Source organism: Aptenodytes patagonicus, chromosome 2 (assembly GCF_965638725.1).
Source record: "Aptenodytes patagonicus chromosome 2, bAptPat1.pri.cur, whole genome shotgun sequence".
In the NCBI taxonomy this organism is placed as follows: Eukaryota; Metazoa; Chordata; class Aves; order Sphenisciformes; family Spheniscidae; genus Aptenodytes; species Aptenodytes patagonicus.
In genome coordinates, this window is record NC_134950.1 from 38,697,912 (window position 1) to 38,722,049 (window position 24,138).

The 24,138-nt window shown below is 41.9% G+C and overlaps 1 protein-coding gene across 1 annotated transcript in view; it reads left to right on the forward strand.

Moving 5' to 3' along the window:
* CPA6 (carboxypeptidase A6) overlaps positions 1-24,138 on the forward strand; it is a 90,960-nt gene that overhangs the window by 41,790 nt on the left and 25,032 nt on the right. Inside the window, exons 3-6 of the mRNA XM_076328952.1 lie at positions 11,170-11,294; positions 14,813-14,927; positions 15,891-15,992; positions 16,794-16,898. Of these exons, the coding sequence (XP_076185067.1) occupies positions 11,170-11,294; positions 14,813-14,927; positions 15,891-15,992; positions 16,794-16,898 (447 nt within the window). The remainder of the gene's footprint in view (positions 1-11,169; positions 11,295-14,812; positions 14,928-15,890; positions 15,993-16,793; positions 16,899-24,138) is intronic.

Here is a 24,138-nt window from a genome sequence, read left to right on the forward strand (position 1 = left end):
TGCACTTCAGGTCTTGGGGCTCTCCCATCTGCAGCTGCTTCACTGCCCATCTACATGGGGACAGACAGAAAGAGACACCTGGGGGGCTAACAAGTAATGGGTATGTTTAACATTAACTTATCATTATCTTTTCTCACCCCCAAAAAAATCCCAAGTTACTCACTCATGAAAGAGTGGATCGACAACGACACTTCTTAGAAGTGCCAAGTACTCACAATACCAGCAAAAGTCAGTAGCGGCTGCAAGTCATCAGCCCCTCTGAAGAACCATGTATTGAGAGTTGTGCAATTTTTTAAGTCTCCATGTCAGTCTTCCCTGTCCTTCTCCTGCCCCCAGACTTCCAGAGTTGGAAACTCAATGGACAGTGGACTTACGTTCAATTTTTTAAATATGAGTCTTTAAGCACAATGCTGATAATGTGCTCAGGAGAAAATAGAAGACAGTGCACCAATAAAAATGCAATAGTGCAAAATAAGCTACAGACAAAGCCCAGATATAGTCCTGTTGCTGTCTTAACACAGTATGCCTGACAAACAACAGAGATATGAAAAAGGGGGTCAACAGAGATATACAAATTGCTACAATTACAAGTACCGCGCTTTGGATTTTTACCTTTTAGAGTCAGAAAACCAGAACTGCTTTAAGACACATTCCCTTTGAATCCATTTTGGTTTGAGCAGTAAATTAATACCAACGTGTCATATTACTCACATGTTCTGTTCCTCAAGGGAAGAATAAAGCTGGAACCAGGATCCTTCCAAGACACAACAGTTTTGTACCTAAATAACCATCAAATAGCACCAATTTCACTTTTTTTTCAGAGAAAGTATTTTGGGATTAACTGCAAGTAGTTGGTCTATTGAAGAACGTTAATATTTTATTTAAGGCCATTTGAAGACTTCAACCTGAGTTACGGTATGGCCTGATAGTATTCTCCACTATAGTCAGTATTAGAAGAACAAGAAAAGACAGTGAAAATAAAAGTTACATCACTTCGTTCTCAAAGTGAGATGTATACCTGCACTTGGGTTTAATTTCAGACATAAGTTTCTCTACCCTGGCAAGTTGGTCTATTAAAGATGAGGTATATTTCAAAGGTACCAGAAGTTATGCTCTCTAGTGATGTCAGGATGACTCCCCATTAGTCAACCCAAAGAAACACAGAAATTGCAGTGCAAAAGTCAAGTTTGGGTAGCCCAGTTCGTGCCCAGCGTGATCCATGCACAACTTAAATGTTTTGAATAAATTCCCAGGACAGTGCAAACACAGAGTAGATTCTGCACAAATGGATCATATTCTCATTGCAGGATTTCCTTGCATACAACCATCTATGCTAGCAAGGGAAAGAGAAGACAATCCCTCCTGTCCCAGGCTCCCTTCTCGCTGTGTCTGGTGGAGGGAGCTTTACTACAGAATTGTGGTGTTCTGTGTTTATTCCAGCCATTTCCTTCTGCCTTTAAAATCTACACTTGTAAGGCAGAGTCACTTAGCCTTTGCCTCTGGCCTATCTTTCATAATCCAAAGAATTAAAAGGAAAACTCATCTCTGTCCAGTTCAAATGAGTGTATCCTCCTGAAGGGCTTTATCACAAAGAAGTTTGAGAAAATTGTCCTGATGGTCCTATTACAAAGCAGTGTATTTCGGTGTCAGGCAGAGAATAAAGCAAATGCAAAGATTCCCCTTCTTATCGCCCACTGATTTGGACAAAAGGAAAACAATCAGGAAGAAAATAAACGGGCACTGGAAAGAGTGGCAATGTATCTTTTCACTCATTCTGTTTTATCTGCCTGTTTCTTAATGACTGCCCTTATCACTGATTTTTCTTGAGTAGATTTTGTCATTTACAGTCTGGTGTAGCTGCTTTCTTTCAAAAAGAAACACCAGGGCAGTGGGGAAAAAAGTGGGGAGAGCTTTGCCTTCTGCCACGCTGAAGCCAATGCCATAGAAGTCAGCAGGTTGCAAGATCCATCCCTTTTGGGAAGAGGATCAGACACACGTCCTTTCTTGAATGTGCATTTACAGAAACCTGCACTGAGACATACTTGAAGGATCATCTTGGAATTGGCTATATGTCTTGATGTATTTGAAGTATCTTAGAATATGCCTCCAGTAATTAACTTGGGCAGCAGTGGCAGTCTAGCCACAGCGTAAGCGACAAAACTCGCTGAAGAAGTTGGATGACTACTCGGGGGCTTTAGTCCACATGGAAACCTTTTGATCTCAAACAAGACTGCACTTCTACCAATACCTGAGCTGTAAGGTTAACTCATGCACTTTTACAGAAGGCGTAGTCCCTTCAGACTTTTTAAATTTAGCATCTGGAGCTCTTTAGGAGGTATATTTGCCCCTTTTTTTTTTAAGAAAAAAAAAGTCCATGTAATGCTTAGTGTAATAAACCCCTGAAACCTGCCTGAAGTGTATAGGCTCTGCTACAGTACAAATGCCATTGCCTATACTGAGTGAATAATGGATAATGAATGTTTCATTCCACACATTTAACTTTTGGTTCATGAATTGCCCAAAGGCAAATCGCATTAGTCATAATCACTTGCTGAGTAATTTCCACAAATTAGTTTTGGTCTGTAGCTCCATTGCCCACAGTGCTTTGTTATTAATCATTATTATAAATTGATTCCTTCATTGGCTGGTTCTATTAACTTGTAGGTGACAAAATATTGCTTTTTTCCCTGATAGGGTGAACATAGTGCATAGACCTGCACTGCCAGTAAAAATAGCCAGCCTTACAGATTAAAATTTGTCTGTTGTGAGTTCTGTAAAGTTGCTTAAACTTGCATGTATTCAACCAATACTCATCCACAGTAATGAAGCAAAAAGGAAGCCTAAATGTACTGAGTACAATCAGCCACCATCCCAGCCTGCAAAGCAGCAGGAGGTGGCTCTGGCCCTGACCGCTCTTGCCCCAGCCCAGCAGAGCAGGGTCCCCCGCACTCCCCCTGCCAGCCCCCCCCTCTAGGACCACAGGATCACCATCTCTCCAGAGCAAGTTCTCAGAAAGCTTTTACACGTCGTGCACTGCCGTGTATGCAACTGTTTCTTAGGGCAATACGTGTCTGAGGTCGTAAGAAATGAGGCAGGTGGGGAACAGGGAGTCATGCTCTTTTTCAAGGCAGGAGATGCCAGTTTCTGGTTTTCACTAAGTGCCAAAGGTAGTAGCAGCTGGGAGGTGCCATCAGTATGTACACAGCAGTATGTATCTCTTGTCTCCAGCATGTTCCTACATAAAGTTTCTTTCAGTTTCTGTGGGGAAGAAAAATAAGAGCCTGGTAACTGTTCTTCCCACCAGCAGCACCACCCCACACCCTTGAACACCTTTTGCACAGTCGCTGTGCCAAAGACCACTGGAGCAGATATGACGGCGAGTATGACAGAGGTAAATGATGGTGGAGCTCCTCCTCCAACTTTCATGTAAGATGACACATATGTTGCATAGCAGTGTTAAGGAACATTTTCATACGGTTGTGATTGGTAGACTAAAATGCAGCAAATTCCTTAGCAATTCAAGTACAAACTCATGGAGATACTTATTTTTCTAGCTATAGATCACTGTCACAGTTTTTGGATTGGCTGCTGCTCTGACGCAATCACAGGCACCTATCTTAAATTTTACATGTTCTGCTGCAGTCCTTTGCTTTTATAAATACTATCTCTTTTTATGGATATGGTACAAATCTTTGTTCCTGACCCAGTGTTTAAGACCAGAAATACCTTTTTGCAGGTTCACTGTTTCACACTAATCATTTGCAAATCATTACAGTAATCAACAAACGAAAGAGAAATATTTAGGATGATAGTACCACAATGACCTGAGTATTACAGAACTGCCCGCTCTCTGTCCCCCAGGGCTCCTCTTGTCCGTCCGTTGTCCCTCTGCCTCGTACACCTCTCCAATGATTGGCTATTGTCTCCTGCTCTTTCTTGTTTAGGAGACAATTTGAGGAGCCTGTTGCTGATTTATGAGCCTTTTCATGGTTTTAATTCTGTTGGACCTGACTGACAGAAACAAATGTCACATTCCCAAGTGCTTTGCAAAGAAACCGGGTTTTGCTCGGGTCCTCAGACCCAGCAGAGTCTGTTTATCTGCCCTGGAATTTTCCTTTGTAAGCATTATTTTTGAAGTGCTACTTCATTTGAGCCTTGACTGATAACTTCTACTCCATCGGTGGTCTACAAGCACTTTTTATCACATATGCCTGACTGGGACCGGGTCTGTTTGTATAGGTAGCAAAGAAGCTACTGCTCCGTGAACATTCCTGGCATAATAGAGTTAGACCACTCATTCTTCAGTAGTTTTTACAAAAGAAATTCCTGGGCACAGCCAGGCACTTCTTTAACTTTGGGAGGAGCCAGCCTAGCAGGCCTTGAAGCCACAACTCCATTCCCTTTTGTTTGTTTTCTAGCCCCTACAGCAGCTGCTTATCCATTGTAATCCCTGAATTGATCCTGTCATTGCAGTTCAGGGAATCAGAAAAATATCTCATAGGGGAAAAAGATCACTTGGCTATAAATCTGGTCATTTACAGCTCCATAGGCAAATGCTGAAAAAGGCTTCAGAGAACAAAAGCCCGTCTGAAAATGCAGTAAGAAAGCCTGTCAGCCCAAATGGAGCTATTCCTACTTTGCGGAAGGGAAGAATTAGCTCTGTAGCCAGGGCTGTGTGCATTTTACTTTGCACATACAGCAAATATATCTATATAGTCAGATGCTTTAGTCAACAGTCTAGATTTTACCCTAACTCATAGTTAGGGTTCCACTCACATAGGCGTAGAATATTTCAGATACACAGGGAACATCAGGTGACAACAGAGGTTATTCATCAATATATCAGAATACGTGTCTGTAAACCACTTGCCAGGCTCAGAAGGAAAATGTTGTTCCAGGAAAACTTTAGTAGGAAGACGCAGGATAGAACAGGAGAGCCCAGGTAGCGAGTGTATTGTTCTCAGAAGACACAGAAAGCCTGGACTTTCTGAGATGGGAGGGATCTGCTTCCTCTTTTACTGGTGAGGAAGCCTGAGTCTGAGCTCAACAAAGTCATCAGCACAGCCCCAGTGGGAACAGGATCAGACCCAGGGCTTACTATTCCATTTCTTATGCAGTGCAGCAACAACTACAAAATGAACCAAGCCATAAATAGTTTAATAAGAAACAAAATAGGGGTTTGGTTGGGTTTTTTTAATGAGTCTGTTAAAAACTGTTTCACGTCTTTCAAATATACTTAGCCCAGTGGCATCTGTACTTGTAAGAACGGATATTCAATTACCGTATAATTGTGTATGGGTTTTTCCTCAGTGACTCTCTTGAGGAATAGTCTACGAGTTCTTTTCTGCAGTATAGAGCCCTGTGTAAAATTACACCGGTGTAAGTAGAGTGGCAAGACCATTACTGTGTTACAGTTCCACAAAGATCTGCAAAACTCAAAACTTCAAGCTGTGCATTGTTTGCATTCTGTTCCTGTCAGTGTTATGGCTGCTGCAATCCTGTGAATCAATCCCGATTTATTGGCACAATTATTCTTACCAGCCTCACTGAAAAGCAAATAAATACTGAAAAGTTAAAGCCAATTAAATGTCTAGTGTGCTCAATCAGAAACTCAAATTACTTTGCACCAGCAACTAGGACTACCTTATAAGTCCTTCTAGAAAGTACAGGGAATCCCACACTTAATTGCCACTGGACCATTTTGCTGCACATAAAGGGCAGCTGAAGGAGATTTGCAGTCCGGACTGTCAATTAAGTTCCTTATTTGGCAGGAGCAAGTGAGGATGAAATCAGTCCTGATCCTGAAAATAATGTGCAAGGGTGAAGACATTGGAGAGGAGCAGTTCTACTCTTTCCAGGTGAACTACAGCACAGCTATAATTATCCGTCTATACATGAGCATATGGATGTAAATGGAAAACCCATACATCCTGAGAGAGCCCATGAAACGCTGATAGAGCCCATGAGCAAAGAGCATCACTGCTTGCATTACTGACTGCATATTCCCTTTTACAGGAGGAGTAGAAATGCCAAGCCATTTCTACTGATGGCATCATAACAATAATTATATTCTGAACTTTACAGTTGAGAGTATTTCTCAAAGAAATCTGTTCATAGTGATCTAAGGTCAAGGCCAGCTTTGGCACATGTATTGCTGTATACAAGTCAATAAGTATAAAGGATGCAATTGCTAGGTAATAAAGCATAACAAAATTACTGTCTTCATGGGGTATAACACAAATAAATCATATAAACATTTTTTTCCAGATACTAAATGTAAATTATGGCAGAGTTATTCTAGTTATTTTCAATGACAAGCATCAGTCATCTCTTTTGATCAATACACGATCGCAGACCTGATGAGAGCGCTAAGCATCTTCCTTTCAGGCTAAATGGAAGAAGAAATTAAATACCCGTTTACGAAAGAGTAGTGAGGAACAACTGGAGGCTACTGCCCAAGAAAATGGCTTTAATTACAAAGTATGAGCTGGACTAAGCCCTGTGGTCTAAAGAAGCTGGGGATTTCTTTCAGTGACTTGAATGGAAAAAAGGACTGTGGGATTTATGCAGCCATGAGTGTGTTTCTGGGGAAAAGCAAGGAGACTCCTTTCTTCTCCTCCTCCTTTTTAGCCTGGAGAAAAGGAGGCTGAGGGGAGACCTCATCGCTCTCTACAACTACCTGAAAGGAGGTTGTAGCGAGGTGGGTGTTGGTCTTTTCTCCGAAGTAACTAGCGATAGGACGAGAGGAAATGGCCTCAAGTTGCGGCAGGGGAGGTTTAGATTGGATGTAAGGAAAAATTTCTTTACTGAAAGAGTGGTGAAACATTGGAACAGGCTGCCCAGGGAAGTGGTTGAGTCCCCATCCCTGGAGGTTTTTAAAAGACGTGTAGATGAGGCGCTTAGGGACATGGTTTAGTGGGCATGGTGGTGTTGGGTTGACGGTTGGACTCGATGATCTTAGAGGTCTTTTCCAACCTCAATGATTCTATGATTCTATGATTCTCGGGCTCCCTTTCCACAGGCACAGAACAAGCTGGAGGAAAACCTGGAACTAGTGAAGAAAAAAACTCCCTGCTCTGGTTTCTGTCTTGGCAGGGCAACAGAGCTTTGTGTACACCATTTGTGATATGTAGGATTATACCAATGAAACATTTGGATTCTTGGAAAATTATTTGCATTATTTTTAATTCTGGAAGAAATTCTGAATTCTCTTAGCTCAGCACCCAAATCTTTTTAAAATATTTGTCCCTTTGCCTTGTGCTGAGTTTTCATCACCATACTGACCAAAAGCTAGAGATGTAACTGAGTTCAGGGTTGCTGTAGCTTGGAAGGTGTCCAGGTAAGAGCTGATACATTTATACTCTTGAGCTGTCTGTAACACCTCGGTTTAAAGAGAAACTGCCTACAAGGAAACTCAAGGAGCGTTGGCCTTCCTAAGCACAAGCTGAATCCCAGGAACTTTTATGGGACAAGTGAGGTTGAAAAAAGACTGTGCAGTTAAAAAAGAATACTTACTATGTAGTCAGGATTAATAATCTCTTATACGTTCTTTGTTAAATAAAGTAATAATGTGTTTAAATCCTCTGGGAAAAGGGAGCTGTCTGTATGCTTTTACATACCATTTCTTCTCATAGAAAGCAAGTCAGAATGCTTGTGCCTCCAGTGAGATTCTGGGAAAGAGCATTCACTGGGCATCTGTGGAGCCACCACTGTCCCTGAGAACAGGTACCCAGAGTCACACCTGAGTGCAGCAGCAGGTGCCGAGTAATTGGTCTCCAGGTCCCAAGTCTGAGTCTGCTGAAAAATCCTGCCTGGGCTCTGCTTATTGTCCAGAGGCTTAAAACATCCCAAGACCCTCTAAAGGCAACTTGCTGCCTGACAGATAGGGAGAGGCGTGCAAAGGAGACAGTTCTGCAAAGGAGATGAGAATATTTAGGCTTGCAGACATACTCTAAAGCATATCTCTTTTCCTCTAGCCTCAAGATACCAGGTGAATTTTGAGGTTCAAGTATTTGGCTGTGTGTTCAGGGGGTTCTGTAGGATTTCTGCATTTGTTCGTTTTGTAGCTGGAGAATCTTCCCCCCACCTAGCAAATCCCACCACCCACACAGCAAATAAATGTCTTTTGGCACTGACTGGTACACCATCCATAATACTATATAATAGCTAATGTGTAATGTGTGGGGATAGCAACACCCCATCGCAGATAGTAAAGAGGATAGGAGAACAATTAATAGCACTACCATTCGCCAGCCAGCGGAGCCCAGCGTGGAAATCAAGGCATGCTTGCCAGAGGAATGATGCTCAAAGAAGAGCGATGACTCCAATGGAGCCCTCAGTATCCATGGGAGATGCAATGGTGAAGTCTCCTAAAGTTGACAGCGAGTAACTGGACTTGCTCAGTTCAAACATGCCTGCTCTGAAATCCCTCTTCTATTTGTCAGTTTTCATGCACTGTCTCTATGTCATGCCAAGGACAGGCTGAAAGCTGCAATATAAATAAGATGTCTGTTGGAGAGATGTGGTTTTTGTTATATGCTTCATAAAGCAAAATCAAGTCAGCAGTTGAAGTGATGTTCTGGACAGCACAGGTAACATCTCCCAGATGGGCACTGAATGCTTCGTTTACATTGCAAAGGATGAGAAGTGGGAGTCAAATGACACCAAACTACCCAAACAGGGAACTGAGCTGAAGAGGAGTGGTTTGCATTCTAAAAATGGTGTCTCACTTCCAGGAGTGAAATACTGCATTTTCGCCAAAAGAGGATAGCGGTGTGCAGTATACTGCTGATTTCACTAGTGAAAGGAAGATTGCTTCTGCTTTTGATATTCCCTTGCAGCCAGTAATGTGAGGGACAATTAGAATACCTCAGAAATTAAAACACTTGATGTTGTAACCAATAGTGTGAATATTGGTTGGTTTATCCCCTCCACGATGATGGAGAAATTTGCCAAAATTAATCCTGAGTAACTATCAAGAACAAAGACAAGTTTCAGGTATATCTCAATTGTGAATTTTTTTTTTTCATTTTTGTAACTTCTATTTCCAGTTTTGTGTGCTTAGATATTGCAGTTGGCCAGGAGACACTTCATTTCAGTTGCTCTTGGCTTGTGTATAACAATTTGTTGTTATTTTTATAAAGATGGCTCAAGCTGAGCTTCATTGATACGCTGTTACTCCAAGAGCAACAAGTTTACCCTCTGTGATGTGTATTTCTAGGGATAAATCTTAAAAGTCAAATAAACATTTCTAATTAACCAGGTGTGAAATCAACTATGTTGAATTAGGGGGGGATTTCACTGGATGCCTATAATTAATCAAAATACAAAAGATAGATAAACTAACAAACATAAGGTGTTAGCACAGTGAGAGGATCTTGATTTATAAGCAGCATTTAGCACCATTTAATTCATGAGTTCAGTTTCTGCTGACCATCTGTCATAGCTGCTGTCAGCCTCACAAGCCTCATGAACTTTGCCAGTCCTGGTGTTAGGCTTCAAAAGATGCTGCGCCCACCCGCCACTATCACACGGATCCATAGACCATATTGTGGCAGCATGAAACAAAGAGTGGTTTTGGCAGGAATAGAAGAGGCTGCCCCTGTGTTTCAGTTTTTCTCCTTCCAAAGTAGCAGGTATTTAATTGGACTCCAATTGGATTCCAATTGGACTCCAACTGGACTGAAGTCACTACTGCTTGAGGAGGTAGCATCAGGGTCAGCATCAGATGCCTTCTTGGTAATCAGAATATTCTTACTCGGGGCCATTTGAGAAATGGTGGGAACTAAACCCCTGTTGCAAGATTGTACTCTCTTCTCAAACGAGGTTCATAGCAAGACCAGGTGAAGTGCATTAGATATCCCAAAATAGCTTGTATGGCATAGAAGAAGTCAGGAGCTTTCAAAACACAGATTTTAAAAACCTTCTTAGAATCCTGGAAAGAAAGTAAGGCAAGGGACACTCATGAGCTGTATCCATGACTTTCATCAATGCAGTCTAGCACAGCTGATTGCAATAAACTTAAAAAGACATTTATCAAGTATTAATTCTTTCTAAATTCTTTTTAAGAAATGTGGGGACAGGGTAGTCCCTATCAATTCCCCTCTTTATATTCAGCTCACAAACTTACATATTTTTAAGGCCTGTGGATCTTGACATGCATATTTGTCACATTGACACAGAGGTTGTTGCTGATACTCCTTTCCATAGTCTCCTGTGACTATCCAGCAGCTCTGGGAAGAGGTTCGTTAGCTTGTGTTCTCGCCGCTGTCCTCACACTGGCTGAGGAGGAACTGTTCTCACCTCTGTTGAAGAGTATGGGCATCTGTTGTTGGTATGGCTGAGCAGTACAACACCATTTTGCTACAGGGTGCAGAACACCGAGTTTCAAATCTCTGTTTGCAAACTTTCTTGCTTTCTTGAAAATTCATGTTCTAGGCTAAAATTTCCAAGTGTATTTTAGATTTGGCAACAAAAGACAGTAAAAGTGGACAAGAAGCATCCCTTAGGTATGTTCAGGTATAGATAGCACATTAATAATTGTGGTATCATTTGGTAGCTATCGTTTTTTACAAGATTGTAATCATTTGATTATCTTAATCCTGTTATTTTGACATTTCATATAAAATTATTGCGTAGATCACAGCTTCCTTCATAGTATTGGTGACCTTCTGTTACTGACCTCTGATCTGCTTATTATCAAGAATAAAACTTGGGTACACTTTGCAAACAACACTGGTATATGCTACGCTTTCTATCTCTCTTTAGCATTCTTTTCTTTTACTGTCCTAGTGAACATAGAAAATACCTTGTGAAATAAAAAAGACTCATGGACTCCGTAGGAGCTAATGCATAGGGAATGTATAGTAGTCTGAGGAGGCGCATGAAGTTGGAGGTAGCTTTTGTTTCGAGCTGTTTGAGGAGGCACATTCCTGAGACTGTTCTCTCTTCCCTTTGGCAAATTTCCCATGAGAGTTGTGGTAAGCTGGACGCAATCATTCCTCAAAATCTGCTCCATTAGCGTAGATGTCGGGCTGGGCCAGCCAATACAGTTTTATTGTCTATACCGTGCCTAGAGTGTTTGCCTACATAGCTTCAAGTGTGCCATCTCCTGGATTTCCCCACCTACACTGAATGCATGTGAATTACAGGTTGGTTCCTGCACTACAGGTGGACCTGTGGCAGCCCAGCAGCCCCTTCCACATCGTCGAAGGTACGGTTACCGACGTGCGAGTACCACAGAACACGTCCCGAAGTCTGCTGCCCTACCTCCAGCAAGCAAACATCCAGTACACGTAAGCCTGTGCTTCACTTTCTGTGCCTCGCTCCAGAGATCTGGCCTCCAAGGCAGGTCTGCGTCTACCACGCCAAGTGCGCTTGAAAATATGTTCCACATCATAGCAATTAGACTGGCAGACAGCTAGACATTGCCAAGAAAACAACCATTTTAATGGGAGAACAGAAAATCTCCCACAGGCAGGCAGTTTTAATGAAATGTCCTCCTTTGGAGTCAAGCTGAAGTATTTTCAGTGTATATGAAATCACATCTGTTAAGAGAGGGATGGTGATTACTAATTCTACAGCCTGCTTTGCCTCTCTCTGTATTTAACAGGAGCAAGGTTTGTTTACAAGTGTGCTGCAAATGTGGAGGCAAGCCTTCTTCATGAATTAGAAAGGAATGTACTAGTTCTGTTTTATAAGTCTCCATTCCTTGTGACCCAATGCAAGTCATACAGAACAAATACACGCTAAGGATCACACATCATTTATAGCGTTTCTTAAAAGCATTCAAGACAGTTTTGGAGTATACTTATCATTTCATATTTATCAATATGATATACTAGACAAGAGTAATGATCTTGTCATTAAAGCCTTTTCAGTGAGATGCTGAAGCATCTGAATAATCAACTGATGAGTTATTTGAATTCTCAAACATTTGCTGAATAAAGCCCTACGTGAGGCTATTTATACTTACTGAGAAAAGGATGGCACAAATCATATTGTATATTATATGTACTCTTATCAGAATTCCATTTTTATAACAACAATGGTCTCTTATGAATTTGTCGTTCTAAAAATACAAAAACAAACACAAGGAAATTAATGACGCAGGCCCGGTAGCTGAAGTTCAGAGTGACTTTCATGTGGGTTCAACACTGCTTCAGTTTTGTTTGTGTTTAAAAATGAGATGGGGATTTCTGTAATTGTTTTCCGGTGCTTATACAAAAATGTCCCCTAATTACTGTGCCCCGGCAGTTGTATTCACGTCTGCTGCTGTTCCTGCTCACAGTAATCACCTTTAATGAAATGACAGAAGGCCATTTTATATGTGTTATAAACACTCCCTGTACTTGAACCTTTACTTAGGTTGCAGAGCAGAGCATGCAAGGGCAAGAACTGTGAGAGCGAAGGGTCTCTGCAGTTTACCTGAAACAACGTGCTACAAATACTAGGGCAAAATTACATTAACTTTCCACAGGGAAAATTTCCCTCTCTGACATTTGGCGCGCAAGTTGTGCGTGCTTAGAAGGAAGCGGAGCAGCATTTTGTCAGCTCCAGACTGTTTCTTTGCTCTTCCTCTTCTTCTCCCCGCTGCCCATTTCAGACTCCTTGTCTGCTGGGTCCCAGCCATCAGAAGCAAAACCCTGCAAAGCCTCGGATGAGCATGCTTGTCCTGACAAGCCTCCTGAGATCTGTAACTCCACAAGAGCTGGCAGGATTCGCCATGAGAGCAGCAACAGATGTAATCGGGGAGCGGCAGGAGCGGGGCTGCCGGGGCAGCCGGGCAGAGCCATGCCCACAGCACAGCTGGGGTGGGGACCACAGCCCTGAGCTGAAGTGCAGCTCCACAGCCAAGGGGCTGAGGCGCCAGGCAAGGTTTCATACAGCTCCTTTTCCCATGGCTGTTTTTCACAATATTTTATTTTATTTTTGATACACTATTTGCAAAGGAGTTAAATTGCTACATCCCTTTTGGAACTGGAAAATCTGAGGCAAACACCATGTAAAACTTCAGCCTGGCGGAGTGACACTTGCCTAAATTATGACAAATTTCTAAAGACAGGAAGCATTAAGCAGCCCTAATAATGAAGAAGGTGACCAGGCTTATCTGCCCCAGTGTTTGACACTATGACAAGAAGACGGTCATGAAAACAAGCCAGGCATCAGATAAACTCTTACTGCACCTAGTTGCCTTGGTTGTAAGTTCTCTGTCAATGAAGTCGCTTAGGTTGTATTCAGACCTGAGGGACTTAAGAGCCTTTGTGTTATAAGCACACACAGTACACAGTTACTTAAGAGTAAAGAAAGATTATCAAGTCTCATTTGGAGTACAGACACATAAACAATCAGGAGTTGTGAAATTAAATCTATTATTGTAAAAGTGAACAAACAGAGCTTGATCCTGGTAGGTACTTACACTAATCAGAATTCAGCAAAGCAGGCAAGTAATTTTTTAACAGATTAGATGTCCTAATAACTTGAATAAAACCACTGCTTTACTCCAACTACAGGCTTAAATGCTTGACAGTACTGGTCTTAGAGCGTATAGCACTTTGCAAGTCAAGACTATAAGCTCTTAGTTTGCTTAATGAAAGTTGCTGATGTAGAACAATGTAATTCCTAATTATACAATTACTTCACTAATACATTTGAAGATGGGGATAACCTTTACTTTGATATTTTATGTAGGTAGACCTATTATCTTTGAGGTATCTGCTGCACAGTTGAGTTAGGATCAGAGCGAACGCAGTTTCTTTCCATCTTTTTCCAGTCATTTAAGCTAATGCCTATAAAACTTTAAAAGGTTGAATGTGACCATCGTTTTACAGGAATGATGAATTAGTGGTACGGTGATTACACATTGCCATGCTTTAGGAGAAGGTGGTATACAAGGATGATTCTCAGTTTTACAGTGATGTTGTTACTGATGTCAGTGATGATATTCCCAGCTCCTGCCCCTGTGTGATGGAAAGGATAGATGCTCCAACTTCTTCAATATAATTCTTTTTAGATGTTTTCCATATTATATTTTTATATTTGTATCATTATTTGGTTTTGCCATAAAATAGGAAAGTTTTCAGCTTATACCACTGTTTCTGCATTTTGCTCTTAATGCAAAGAACCTCTCACTTTTTATGCAAGCATATTTAATTTTCACTTAGTATTGTTTCATGTTTTTCGTGAGTTATTTTAAAATAACTGGCAAACAACTATTGCAGAGTAGATAATGTAAACAACAAACCACACAAGATTTTTTCTTTGCTTGTTTTTTGTTGTGTTTCAGACAGAATGATAATGCTGCCAAGTTCTTCTTTTTGTTGTTTTGCCTCTACAGCTTGTAGGTATATGTAATGTTCCATGCCAGTACAATAACTCCCTAGAGAAAGTATGTGCATGTTTTTCTAAGCCCCAAAAGATTTTTTTTTATGGTTTTGAAATCAATTTTTGAAGATCCATGATCACGGAGTAGTATAACTGGATTATAAAAGAAGACAGCAAATGCTGCTCCATAAACAAATGAAAGTGGCTGCTTCTTCACATTGGCTACGTTATTTACATCACTCTGTTTTATTTGCTTAACAAGCTCATTGTGTTTTTTGAAGGCACTGTTACATTTCGAAGCAGCTGGAGTATTTATTTGGCAGCATATATTCAAATAAGCCTGAAGCACTCTATTCTCAAAATATAACAGATGAAGTAACGTCAGGATGGTTTAACTCCTGCTGTATTTCTTCTAAATGTGATTGTTGTTCTGCTTTAGCCTGTGTGTTCTACTAGTTTTTCAGTAATACCGCTATCTTTTTTTACCCAGGATTCTTATATCAGACCTACAGAAGGCAATAGAAAACCAAACTGGACTGAGGTCATATAGGAATCGAAGGTCCCTCTCTGGGTATAACTATGAAGTGTATCACTCCCTGGAAGAAGTACGTGAAAATTTATAGTATTCCTCTTATCCGCTACACTGTTATTTTTAATAAGGCCAAGATTTCACTCTCTCTACAAGTTATGGTTACTTGTTCATCTTCAGAAGTGTTCTAAATGTTTCTTCTTCAAAAATAGGCACCTTCTTGAAAATATATATGGATTCAATACAAATACATAATATTTGTATTCAAGGCTTATCTTTACATGTAACTATCTTTGACAGCTTCTGAGTTTTGTTTTTAAAGTAGGTCTTTTTCTCTGATGGAATAAGAGATTTCAGTGAGTGATCAGTCTCACTGAGTCATTGAAGTAAGCAATATGAGCAAATGCTTAAGTATTTGCACAAGAGGCCCAAAAACTTAAAAACACTTAGATACAAATTCATGTATAAGGGATACTATCCTGGAAGATAGCTGGGTAAACAATTTCTGTTGACTTCAGTGTGCTCACATACACAGTTTCCATCTGCACCAAAACGAAGTCACTAGGGCTGAGCGTGGAGGGTGCTGCACCTCAACGAGATCTGGTGCCTGTGAAACAAATACTGCAGGTAGCACTGAATCCTGCAGGTCAATCCGTTCGCCATTCTGTGTCCTGGCAGGCAGACTCAGGGACCTTCTTTCTTCATTCCATTAATATTTAGTGGGAATGGTGGATTAGCCCCATCCCCAGATTTTCGATGGACAGCTAATGCATTCCAGTAATATCCAACAATAAAAATGGGAAAAAACATCCCATCTGGCTGAAGGCTGCATCCAGCCTCTGGCAGTAGAGCTATGAGAGGCCAATGATAGTTGAAGTGTGAAAACAAAAACAAACAAACAAACAAACAAAAAGACAAAAATAAAAACTACAGGAAAATCCAAAAACAGATGACTGAGAGCTGAGATTAATAAATGTGTTACAGTTGCTTCCCATGAAATGCAAAGATTGAAGCAGCAATTTTATTTCTGTATTTGCAGATCCAGGGTTGGATGCATCATCTGAACAAAACTCATTCAGATCTTGTTCACATGTTCTCTGTTGGAAAATCCTATGAAGGGAGACCACTGTTTGTACTCAAGGTAAAGGTTAAATAGTCATTAATCAGACTAAAATCTGGAATCAGGGACAGACACTTTGTTACTTATGTTACAGCGTGTACACCGGAGAGGCAGCTTTACAGTGTTTCCTAAGGATGAGTTGCTAAGATCTAAATATCTCTCTGAATGTCATCTTTGATGAACAAAAAATAAAAAGCTGGAAAACTAAAAGCCAAATCCTATCTACCTGGATTGGATATGCATGGAGATAGACTACAGGACAAGTTCAATTAGCAGGATTTGGATTTAAGGGAATTGGAAAGTTTTGTGTTTATAGACAACTTGGAAAGCAGTTATGGTGGAGAGGGACCCCAGAGGACTCTGGAGCCCTTCTCAGCACGTGCCACATATGCTTCTTCTTCAGCTACTGACAAGATTTCAGAGCTGTGTGCTCTCAACTCACATTATTAGGACCACAAATTAGAGGGTGTCAGCAAGACGCAAAAAAAATTTTACTTTCAGTGTACTTTCTTTTCATCTGCTGTTGCAGAGTTTTTCCTCACCCTGCTCCATGTGATATTTAAGGATATCATTCTTAATAAAAGAGGAATTGACAGATCTCACTTCTCCTGTAATTTTTTTTCCCGTGGATCAGCTTCATTATCTTGGCATACCTGCATGTCGTTATCTTGGCCATACCTTTGAAAACAATAAAATTGTGTTCCTTTACATGAGGAAATTCAAAATGGTTTAGTGTTTCTAGTATTCTAGTATTTTCTCATTATTGTGCCTCATTAATGTCATGAGATCTATTGATATTTCTATGAATATTCACACTTCAAGTTAGGTAAAAGATCACGGCCCTACAAGAAAGCTGTCTGGATAGACTGTGGGATTCATGCAAGAGAGTGGATTGGACCTGCCTTTTGCCAGTGGTTCGTGAAAGAAGTAAGTGTTTAATGATTTACAGTCATGCAGTTCCTTCAGTTCAAAAAACATTGTGCTTTTGCTATAATGGATATAACGTATTATGAATAAGAAAAATAACTACCTATTATACCGTTTTTTTTTTTTATTTGTAGAACACTTAAGTGCTTCATAAACAAAGCTGATAGCGACAGCCAGACACAGCTAGGCACAGGACAAAAATATGCCAGACACAAACTGGCAGAGATATGAAGTAGGATTTTATTCCAAGACCTAAAAATGTGAAGATTGTAATTCTGGTAAATCAGTGCCAGTGTGTACTGCTTCAGATCAGTTCAGCAATATCTTTGCTTTAAGGACTTAGATTAAGACAGACATTTCTCTTTTGTGTAATTTCATAGGAATAGGAAGCTAAAATCATAGAATCATAGAATCATAGAATTGTTTAGGTTGGAAAAGACCTTTAAGGTCATTGAGTCCAACTGTTAACCTGGCACTGCCAAGTCCACCACTAAACCATGTCCGGAAGCACCACATCTACATGTCTTTTAAATGCCTCCAGGGATGGGGACTCAACCACTTCCCTGGGCAGCCTGTTCCAATGCTTGACAACCCTTTCGGTGAAGAAATTTTTCCTCATATCCAATCTAAACCTCCCCTGGTGCAACTTGAGGCCGTTTCCTCTTGTCCTATCACTTGTTACTTGGGAGAAGAGACCGACACCCACCTCGCTACAACCTCCTTTCAGGTAGTTGTTGAGAGCGATAAGGCCTCCCCTGAGCCTGCTTTTCTCCAGGCTAAACAACCCCAGTTCCCTCAGCCACTCCTCATAAGACTTGTGCTCTAGACCCTTCACCAGCTTCGTTGCCCTTCTCTGGACACGCTCCAGGACCTCAATGTCTTTCTTGTAGTGAGGGGCCCAAAACTGAACGCAGTATTTGAGGTGCAGCCTCACCAGTGCTGAGTACAGGGGCACGATCACTTCCCTACTCCTGCTGGCCACACTGTTTCTGATACAAGCCAGGATGCCATTGGCCTTCTTGGCTACCTGGGCACACTGCCGGCTCATATTCAGCCGGCTGTCAACCAACACCCCCAGGTCCTTTTCCGCCAGGCAGCTTTCCAGCCACTCTTCCCCAAGCCTGTAGCGCTGCATGGGGTTGTTGTGACCCAAGTGCAGGACCTCACACTTGGCCTTGTTGAACCTCATACAATTGGCTTTGGCCCATCGATTCAGCCTGTCCAGATCCCTCTGCAGAGCCTTCCTACCCTCAAGCAGATCAACACTCCCACCCAGCTTGGTGTCATCTGCAAACTTACTGAGGGTGCACTCGATCCCCTCATCCAGATCATCGATAAAGATATTGAACAAGACCGGCCCCAATACTGAGCCCTGAGGAACACCACTTGTGACCAGCTGACAACTGGATTGAACTTCATTGACCACAACTCTTTGGGCTCAGCCATCCAGTTTTTTACCCAGCGAAGAGGATGCCTGTCCAAGCCATGAGCAGCCAGTTTCTCCAGGAGAATGCTGTGGGAAACGGTGTCAAAGGCTTCACTAAAGTCTAGGTAGACAACATCCACAGCCTTTCCCTCATCCACTAAGCAGGTCATTGTCATAGAAGGAGATCAGGTTAGTCAAGCAGGACCTGCCCTTCATAAACCCATGCTGACTGGACCTGATCACCTGGTTGTCCTGTACGTGCTGCGTGATGGCACTCAAGATGATCTGCTCCATAAAATTCCCCAGCACCGAGGTCAGACTGACAGGCCTGTAGTTCCCCGGATCCTCCTTCCAGCCCTTCTTGTAGATGGGCGTCACATTTGCTAACCTTCAGTCAACCAGGACCTCCCCAGATAGCCAGGACTCCTGATACATGATTGAAAGTGGCTTGAGAGTACTTCCACCAGCTCCCTCAGTACCATTTCGTGGATCCCATCTGGCCCCATAGACTTGTGCGTGTGTAAGCAGTGTAGCAGGTCACTAACCATTTCCCCTTGGATTACGGGGGCTTCATTCTGCTCCTTGTCCCTGTCTTCCAGCTTAGGGGGCTGGGTACCCAGAGAACAACTGGTCTTACTATTAAAGACTGAGGCAAAGAAGGCATTAAGTACCTCAGCCTTTTCCTCATCCTTTGTCACTATGTTTCCCCCTGCATACAGTAAAGGATGGAGATTCTCCTTAGCCCTCCTTTTGTTGCTAATGTACTTGTAGAAACATTTTTTATTGTCTTTTACAGCAGTAGCCAGATTAAGTTCTAGCTGGGCTTTGGCCCTTCTAATTTTACCCCTGCATAACCTCACGACATCCTTGTAGTCCTCCTGAGTGGCCTGCCCCTTCTTCCAAAGGTCATAAACTCACCTTTTTTTCCTGAGTTCCAGCCAAAGCTCTCTGTTCAGCCAGGCCGGTCTTCTTCCCTGCCAGCTTGTCTTTCGGCACATGGGGACAGCCTGCTCCTGCACCTTTAAGATTTTCTTCTTGAAGAATGTCCAGCCTTCCTGGACTCCTTTGCCCTTCAGGACTGCCTCCCAAGGGACTCTGTCAACCAGGCTCCTAAACAGGCCAAAGTCTGCCCTCCAGAAGTCCAAGGTAGCAGTTCTGCTGACCCCTCTCCTTACTTCTCCAAGAATCAAAAACTCTATCATTTCATGATCGCTATGCCCAAGACGGCCTCCAACCACCACATCACCCACAAGTCCTTCTCTGTTCGCAAACAACAGGTCCAGCGGGGCGCCTTCCCTAGTTGCCTCACTCACCAGCTGTGTCAGGAAGTTGTCTTTCACACACTCCAGGAACCTCCTAGACTGTTTCCTCTCTGCTGTATTGTATTTCCAGCAGACATCTGGTAAGTTGAAGTCCCCCACAAGAACAAGGGCTAGTGATTTTGAGACTTCTCCCAGCTGCTTATAGAATATTTCATCTGCCTCTTCATCCTGGTTGGGTGGTCTATAACAGACTCCCACCATATCTGCCTTGTTGGCCTTCCCCCTGATTCTTACCCATAAAGACTCAACCCTATCGTCACCATCATTAAGCTCTAGACAATCAAAACACTCCCAAACGTACAGGGCTACCCCACCACCTCTCCTTCCTTGCCTATCCCTTCTGAAGAGCTTATAGCCATCCATTGCAGCACTCCAGCTGTGCGAGTCATCCCACCATGTTTCCGTGATGGCAACTATATCATAGTTTTCCTGCTGCACAATGGCTTCCAGCTCCTCCTGTTTGTTGCCCATGCTGCGTGCATTGGTGTAGATGCACTTGAGCTGGGCTACTGATCCCACCACCTTTTTGGGGAAGAAGTCCTAATTCCTATGTGACCATTCTCAGGCACTTCGTGGTTTCTAACACATTAATAACCCTTGCGTCTCTGCTGCCTCATGGATCTCCATCCCCTACCTCCACTGAGATGGCAGATCGAAGGACCTTGCTAGCACATCGTCCCTCAAACATTGGTGTACCACCCCCAGGCTTATCTCTAGCGAGCCTGGTTTTCTCCCTTTCCTCCTCCAAATCTAGTTTAAAGCCCTTTCAATGAGCCCTGCTAACTCCTGTGAAAAGATCCTTTTCCCCCTTTGAGACAGGTGTACCCCATCTGTTGCCAGCAGGCCTGGTATCGTGTAAACCAACCCATGATCAAAAAACCCAAAATTCTGCCAGTGACACCAGGCTCAGAGCCAGGTATTGATCTGCTGGCTCTTCTTCTTCATAGACAGATTTCAGCCAAAATGATGGATTTCATATTCTCTGAATATCAAGTCATTTCTCCAATGTTTCTTTGATCCTATCTTATTGGATTTATGCTCCCTTTATCTTTGATATCTAGGGTTTAGCCTTCATATACATCCATTTGCTATTTTTCAAATGATCAGTGAAATCAAATGGAATTGGAATTTTGCTTTCCTCTTGTCCAGTACATCTTTTTTTTTTATATATCAGCACTTAATATCTTCTAATTTGGGATTCATTTCAGATGCATGATATGTTTGCAGGATTTTGACCTTTCCCCTTAGTCAACAGACTTTTGTTCAAGATGGGATATTAGCTGCACAGTGGAGACTATCTTGCAATGCAATTTACAGAAGTCAAAGAAGGCTTCAGAAAAAACAACAGATGTGCTTTGAGTATTTTGCATACCACTTTTTTCACAAAATAAGGGATGCAACGTTTTTTTTGCAAGGTTCTTCCTATAAACATACAATTTTCTCACTTCTCTTCCACCCCATCACTGTGGAATTCTACAATGTATTAATACCTCCTCTGATTTAAAGGAACTGCCTTTGATTTTCTGGGATCTCTCCACTCAGCAGAAAGATCCTGGCCCTATAAGTCACTTCATGAGAGTAAACTTCTGCATCATCAACACCCTAATGCGTTAGCTGAGATGATCATATAATCATGTGTGGCTTTCCCTCAGAAGTCACAGCAGCGTATAGGGCAAGTACAGAATAATGAGGCCACTACAATTTGGGTGAGCCTGTCAGCATGGCTGCTGATGCATGGATAGCTAAACCAGATCCAGAAGCTGATCTCCAAAGTTCAGTGCGCAATGATGGTGTGTCTTCTTACCAGGACTTCTGTTAGTGTAAAGATGAACAAACTTGCAACTATTTCTGAGCACCCAGGAGAACAGGCTGCAGTAAGGAGGGAAGATGTTTGGGACAGACAGGCACTGGTGAGAAAGCCTATTGCTCAAGTACATCTTCCTTACCAAGGTTTTCCCATAAAGCACTACAATGTGGCAGCAAGGTAAAAATCACAAGGTTTCTCTGTAGAGCTTATGGCAGAATATAGGCTGTGTATGTGTATACAAAAACCTTCTGGTTGTTATTTGAGATCCTCGGAGAGTAGCTTGCCAGTAAGACTGTTTCGCTAACTATGTAAAAGCGTTTTCCTAGATTAAAGAAAGTTTCTGCAGAGTTCCTCGAGGCTACAAGAATGTACCATCTTTGTCTGCCCATCTCGGTCATGCATTGCCTTTGTTTACAAATGACATATATTTTCTTCTTTCCTTAGAGCAATATTTCAATCCAGCATTAAAGCAAAAAGCATCAGGCTAAGAATACATTATGCTCACAGTCTCCATCATTACATTAAAAATTACTAGGAGGGGAGGAAAGACAAGATGATTAGATTGTTTGGTTTAGGATATTGCTTTTCTCATTAAATGAATTAGACATTTTTAGTAAGAACTCCAGGAAAACTGAAGGTCTCTCCATGCTTCAAACTCTGCAATTCTCTTTCGCTGGCAAACTCCTCCCTTAAGCACCTCAGCAGCCCACTTTCCGTCCTCCCTGGTGCTTACGGGCAGTTCTGAGAAAGGGCAGTCAGCTTGGAAACAGATTTTTCCTGGCATGTTTGTTGACTCTAAGGAATAGCACCACAAGCCCATTGATTTAAGGCAAGCAAAAGGAAATGCTGGATTTATGTGATGTTAGCTTCTTTTCTAGCAGGAACAGCATACGCGCATCCCTTTACCGTGCTGGCAGCCTGAAATATTTTATCGAGCTTTCTCTTCACCCTGTGATCTCTGTCACTTGTTTTTATTGAAGTATCCATGCTCCTGTGTACAACTAGGCTTTTCAAGTGATTTAGCTTAGAAAACAACCTCTATGTATGAATGTCACTTCACATTCAAGCTCAAGACTGGGTGCTGCAAACTTGACCAGATATTCCCATCCAGCTTGGGAACCGGTGTCTTGCTTGCACCTCTGGAAGTGGCAGCTTCTGAGTGCCAGTGAATTTGCTGCAAGCAATGGTAGAAACCACCTCCCGTAGGGTGGAGGTGCCACTGAGCAGCTGGCTGCTAGTGTGGCTTGCCAGGGTATGGGCAGCAGCTCCCCGCTTTCTACAAAGCATCTGGAGTTGTTCAGCTGAGCAGGAGCTGTCTCCCATCTATCTTGAAATGCAAAGCGGACTAAGGCAGATCAGACTTGGGAAGTGAGGATGTGAGGCTAGAGCATGGGAAGGCAAGAGGCTGCCTGCTACGCAGGCTTGTTCTGTATTCGGGCAAATACAATAGTTAGAGAAAAAGAACAGATGAACTAGAGAAAAAGGGAGAAAGATACAGAAGTAGAAGTTGAAGATTAAAAAGAGAAAGAGAACACACAGGAAAGAGTTTTGCATTATGTGATAATATAATTGAAAGTACAAAACCAGCCTACTCACATTTTGAAACAAACAAAAGGAGAGCGAAGACTATTGTTTGGTTTGGGAGTTTGGTTTTTTTGTTTGTTTTTTGTGTGTTTTGTTATTATAATCTACTCCAGCATGTGCTCTAGCCTTGGCTCTGTATTCCATAGGTCTGGTGTTAATAACAATGTCACTGTTTGTTTCTGTAGAAGGCGCCCCTGAATGCCCGTAGTCTCTCAGCTAAAGATAATCAGATGTTCTGCCAGGGTTAACGATACTAGTGGCCTCTGACAAACACTACCTCATGGTCATTGAATTTCAAGTCAAGAAAGGGGACACCCTGCGCACACAGGATCAGAGCTTTAGGTACCAGCTAACGAGCCACAGAGATGTGTACGCGCCTGTATTGTAGTAGAATACCGGTTGGGTTACAGTGGAGTCCCACCCAACTTCAAGCCTTACTCAGCTAGAAAGGGGTGGAAAAAAGGCCCCGATAGTGGAAATATTAAGAGACCTGTGGTGGAGTAGGGAAGCAAGAGGAACCGTAAAAGGAAACAGAACTGATTACTTGTGGACTACTTTGAAGGCAACCTGCAAAGATAAATGAATCTAATGTAACTCAGAATTTCTGTCCACAGCAAAAGATTTAGGAAAAAAAAAAAAGAAGAAAGGTTTCTTAGCCTAGATTTTTAAAAAGACTGCACAGGATCTAATCATACATTAAAATGTGTTAGTAAATATTACAAACTGGAAAGAAAGGGACTCTATTATGTGTTACTAGTTTGTAGAAAGCAGTAGACTTTAGAAACAAAATTTGTTTGTCAGACAGAACATGTATTTATCCAAAATCAAATAGCCCTCATAGAAACAAAGAAGCAAAACCTATAGACTTTTTGCAAAAGTACAATTATATATGTATATGTGTTAAATAAGAACATTTAACTCTTCATTGGGTGTGCAATTGTGAGAGGAGAAGCAGAATTCAGATATCAAATTATCCAGACCTCAAATTTAGGATTTTACCATTGTTTTAAATATCTGAAATATGGTTCACAGGCTGCTATTAAAATTAACATCAAAACTAGATTCTGTTTCAGTTTTAGTGGAAGCAGATGAGGATTCCCA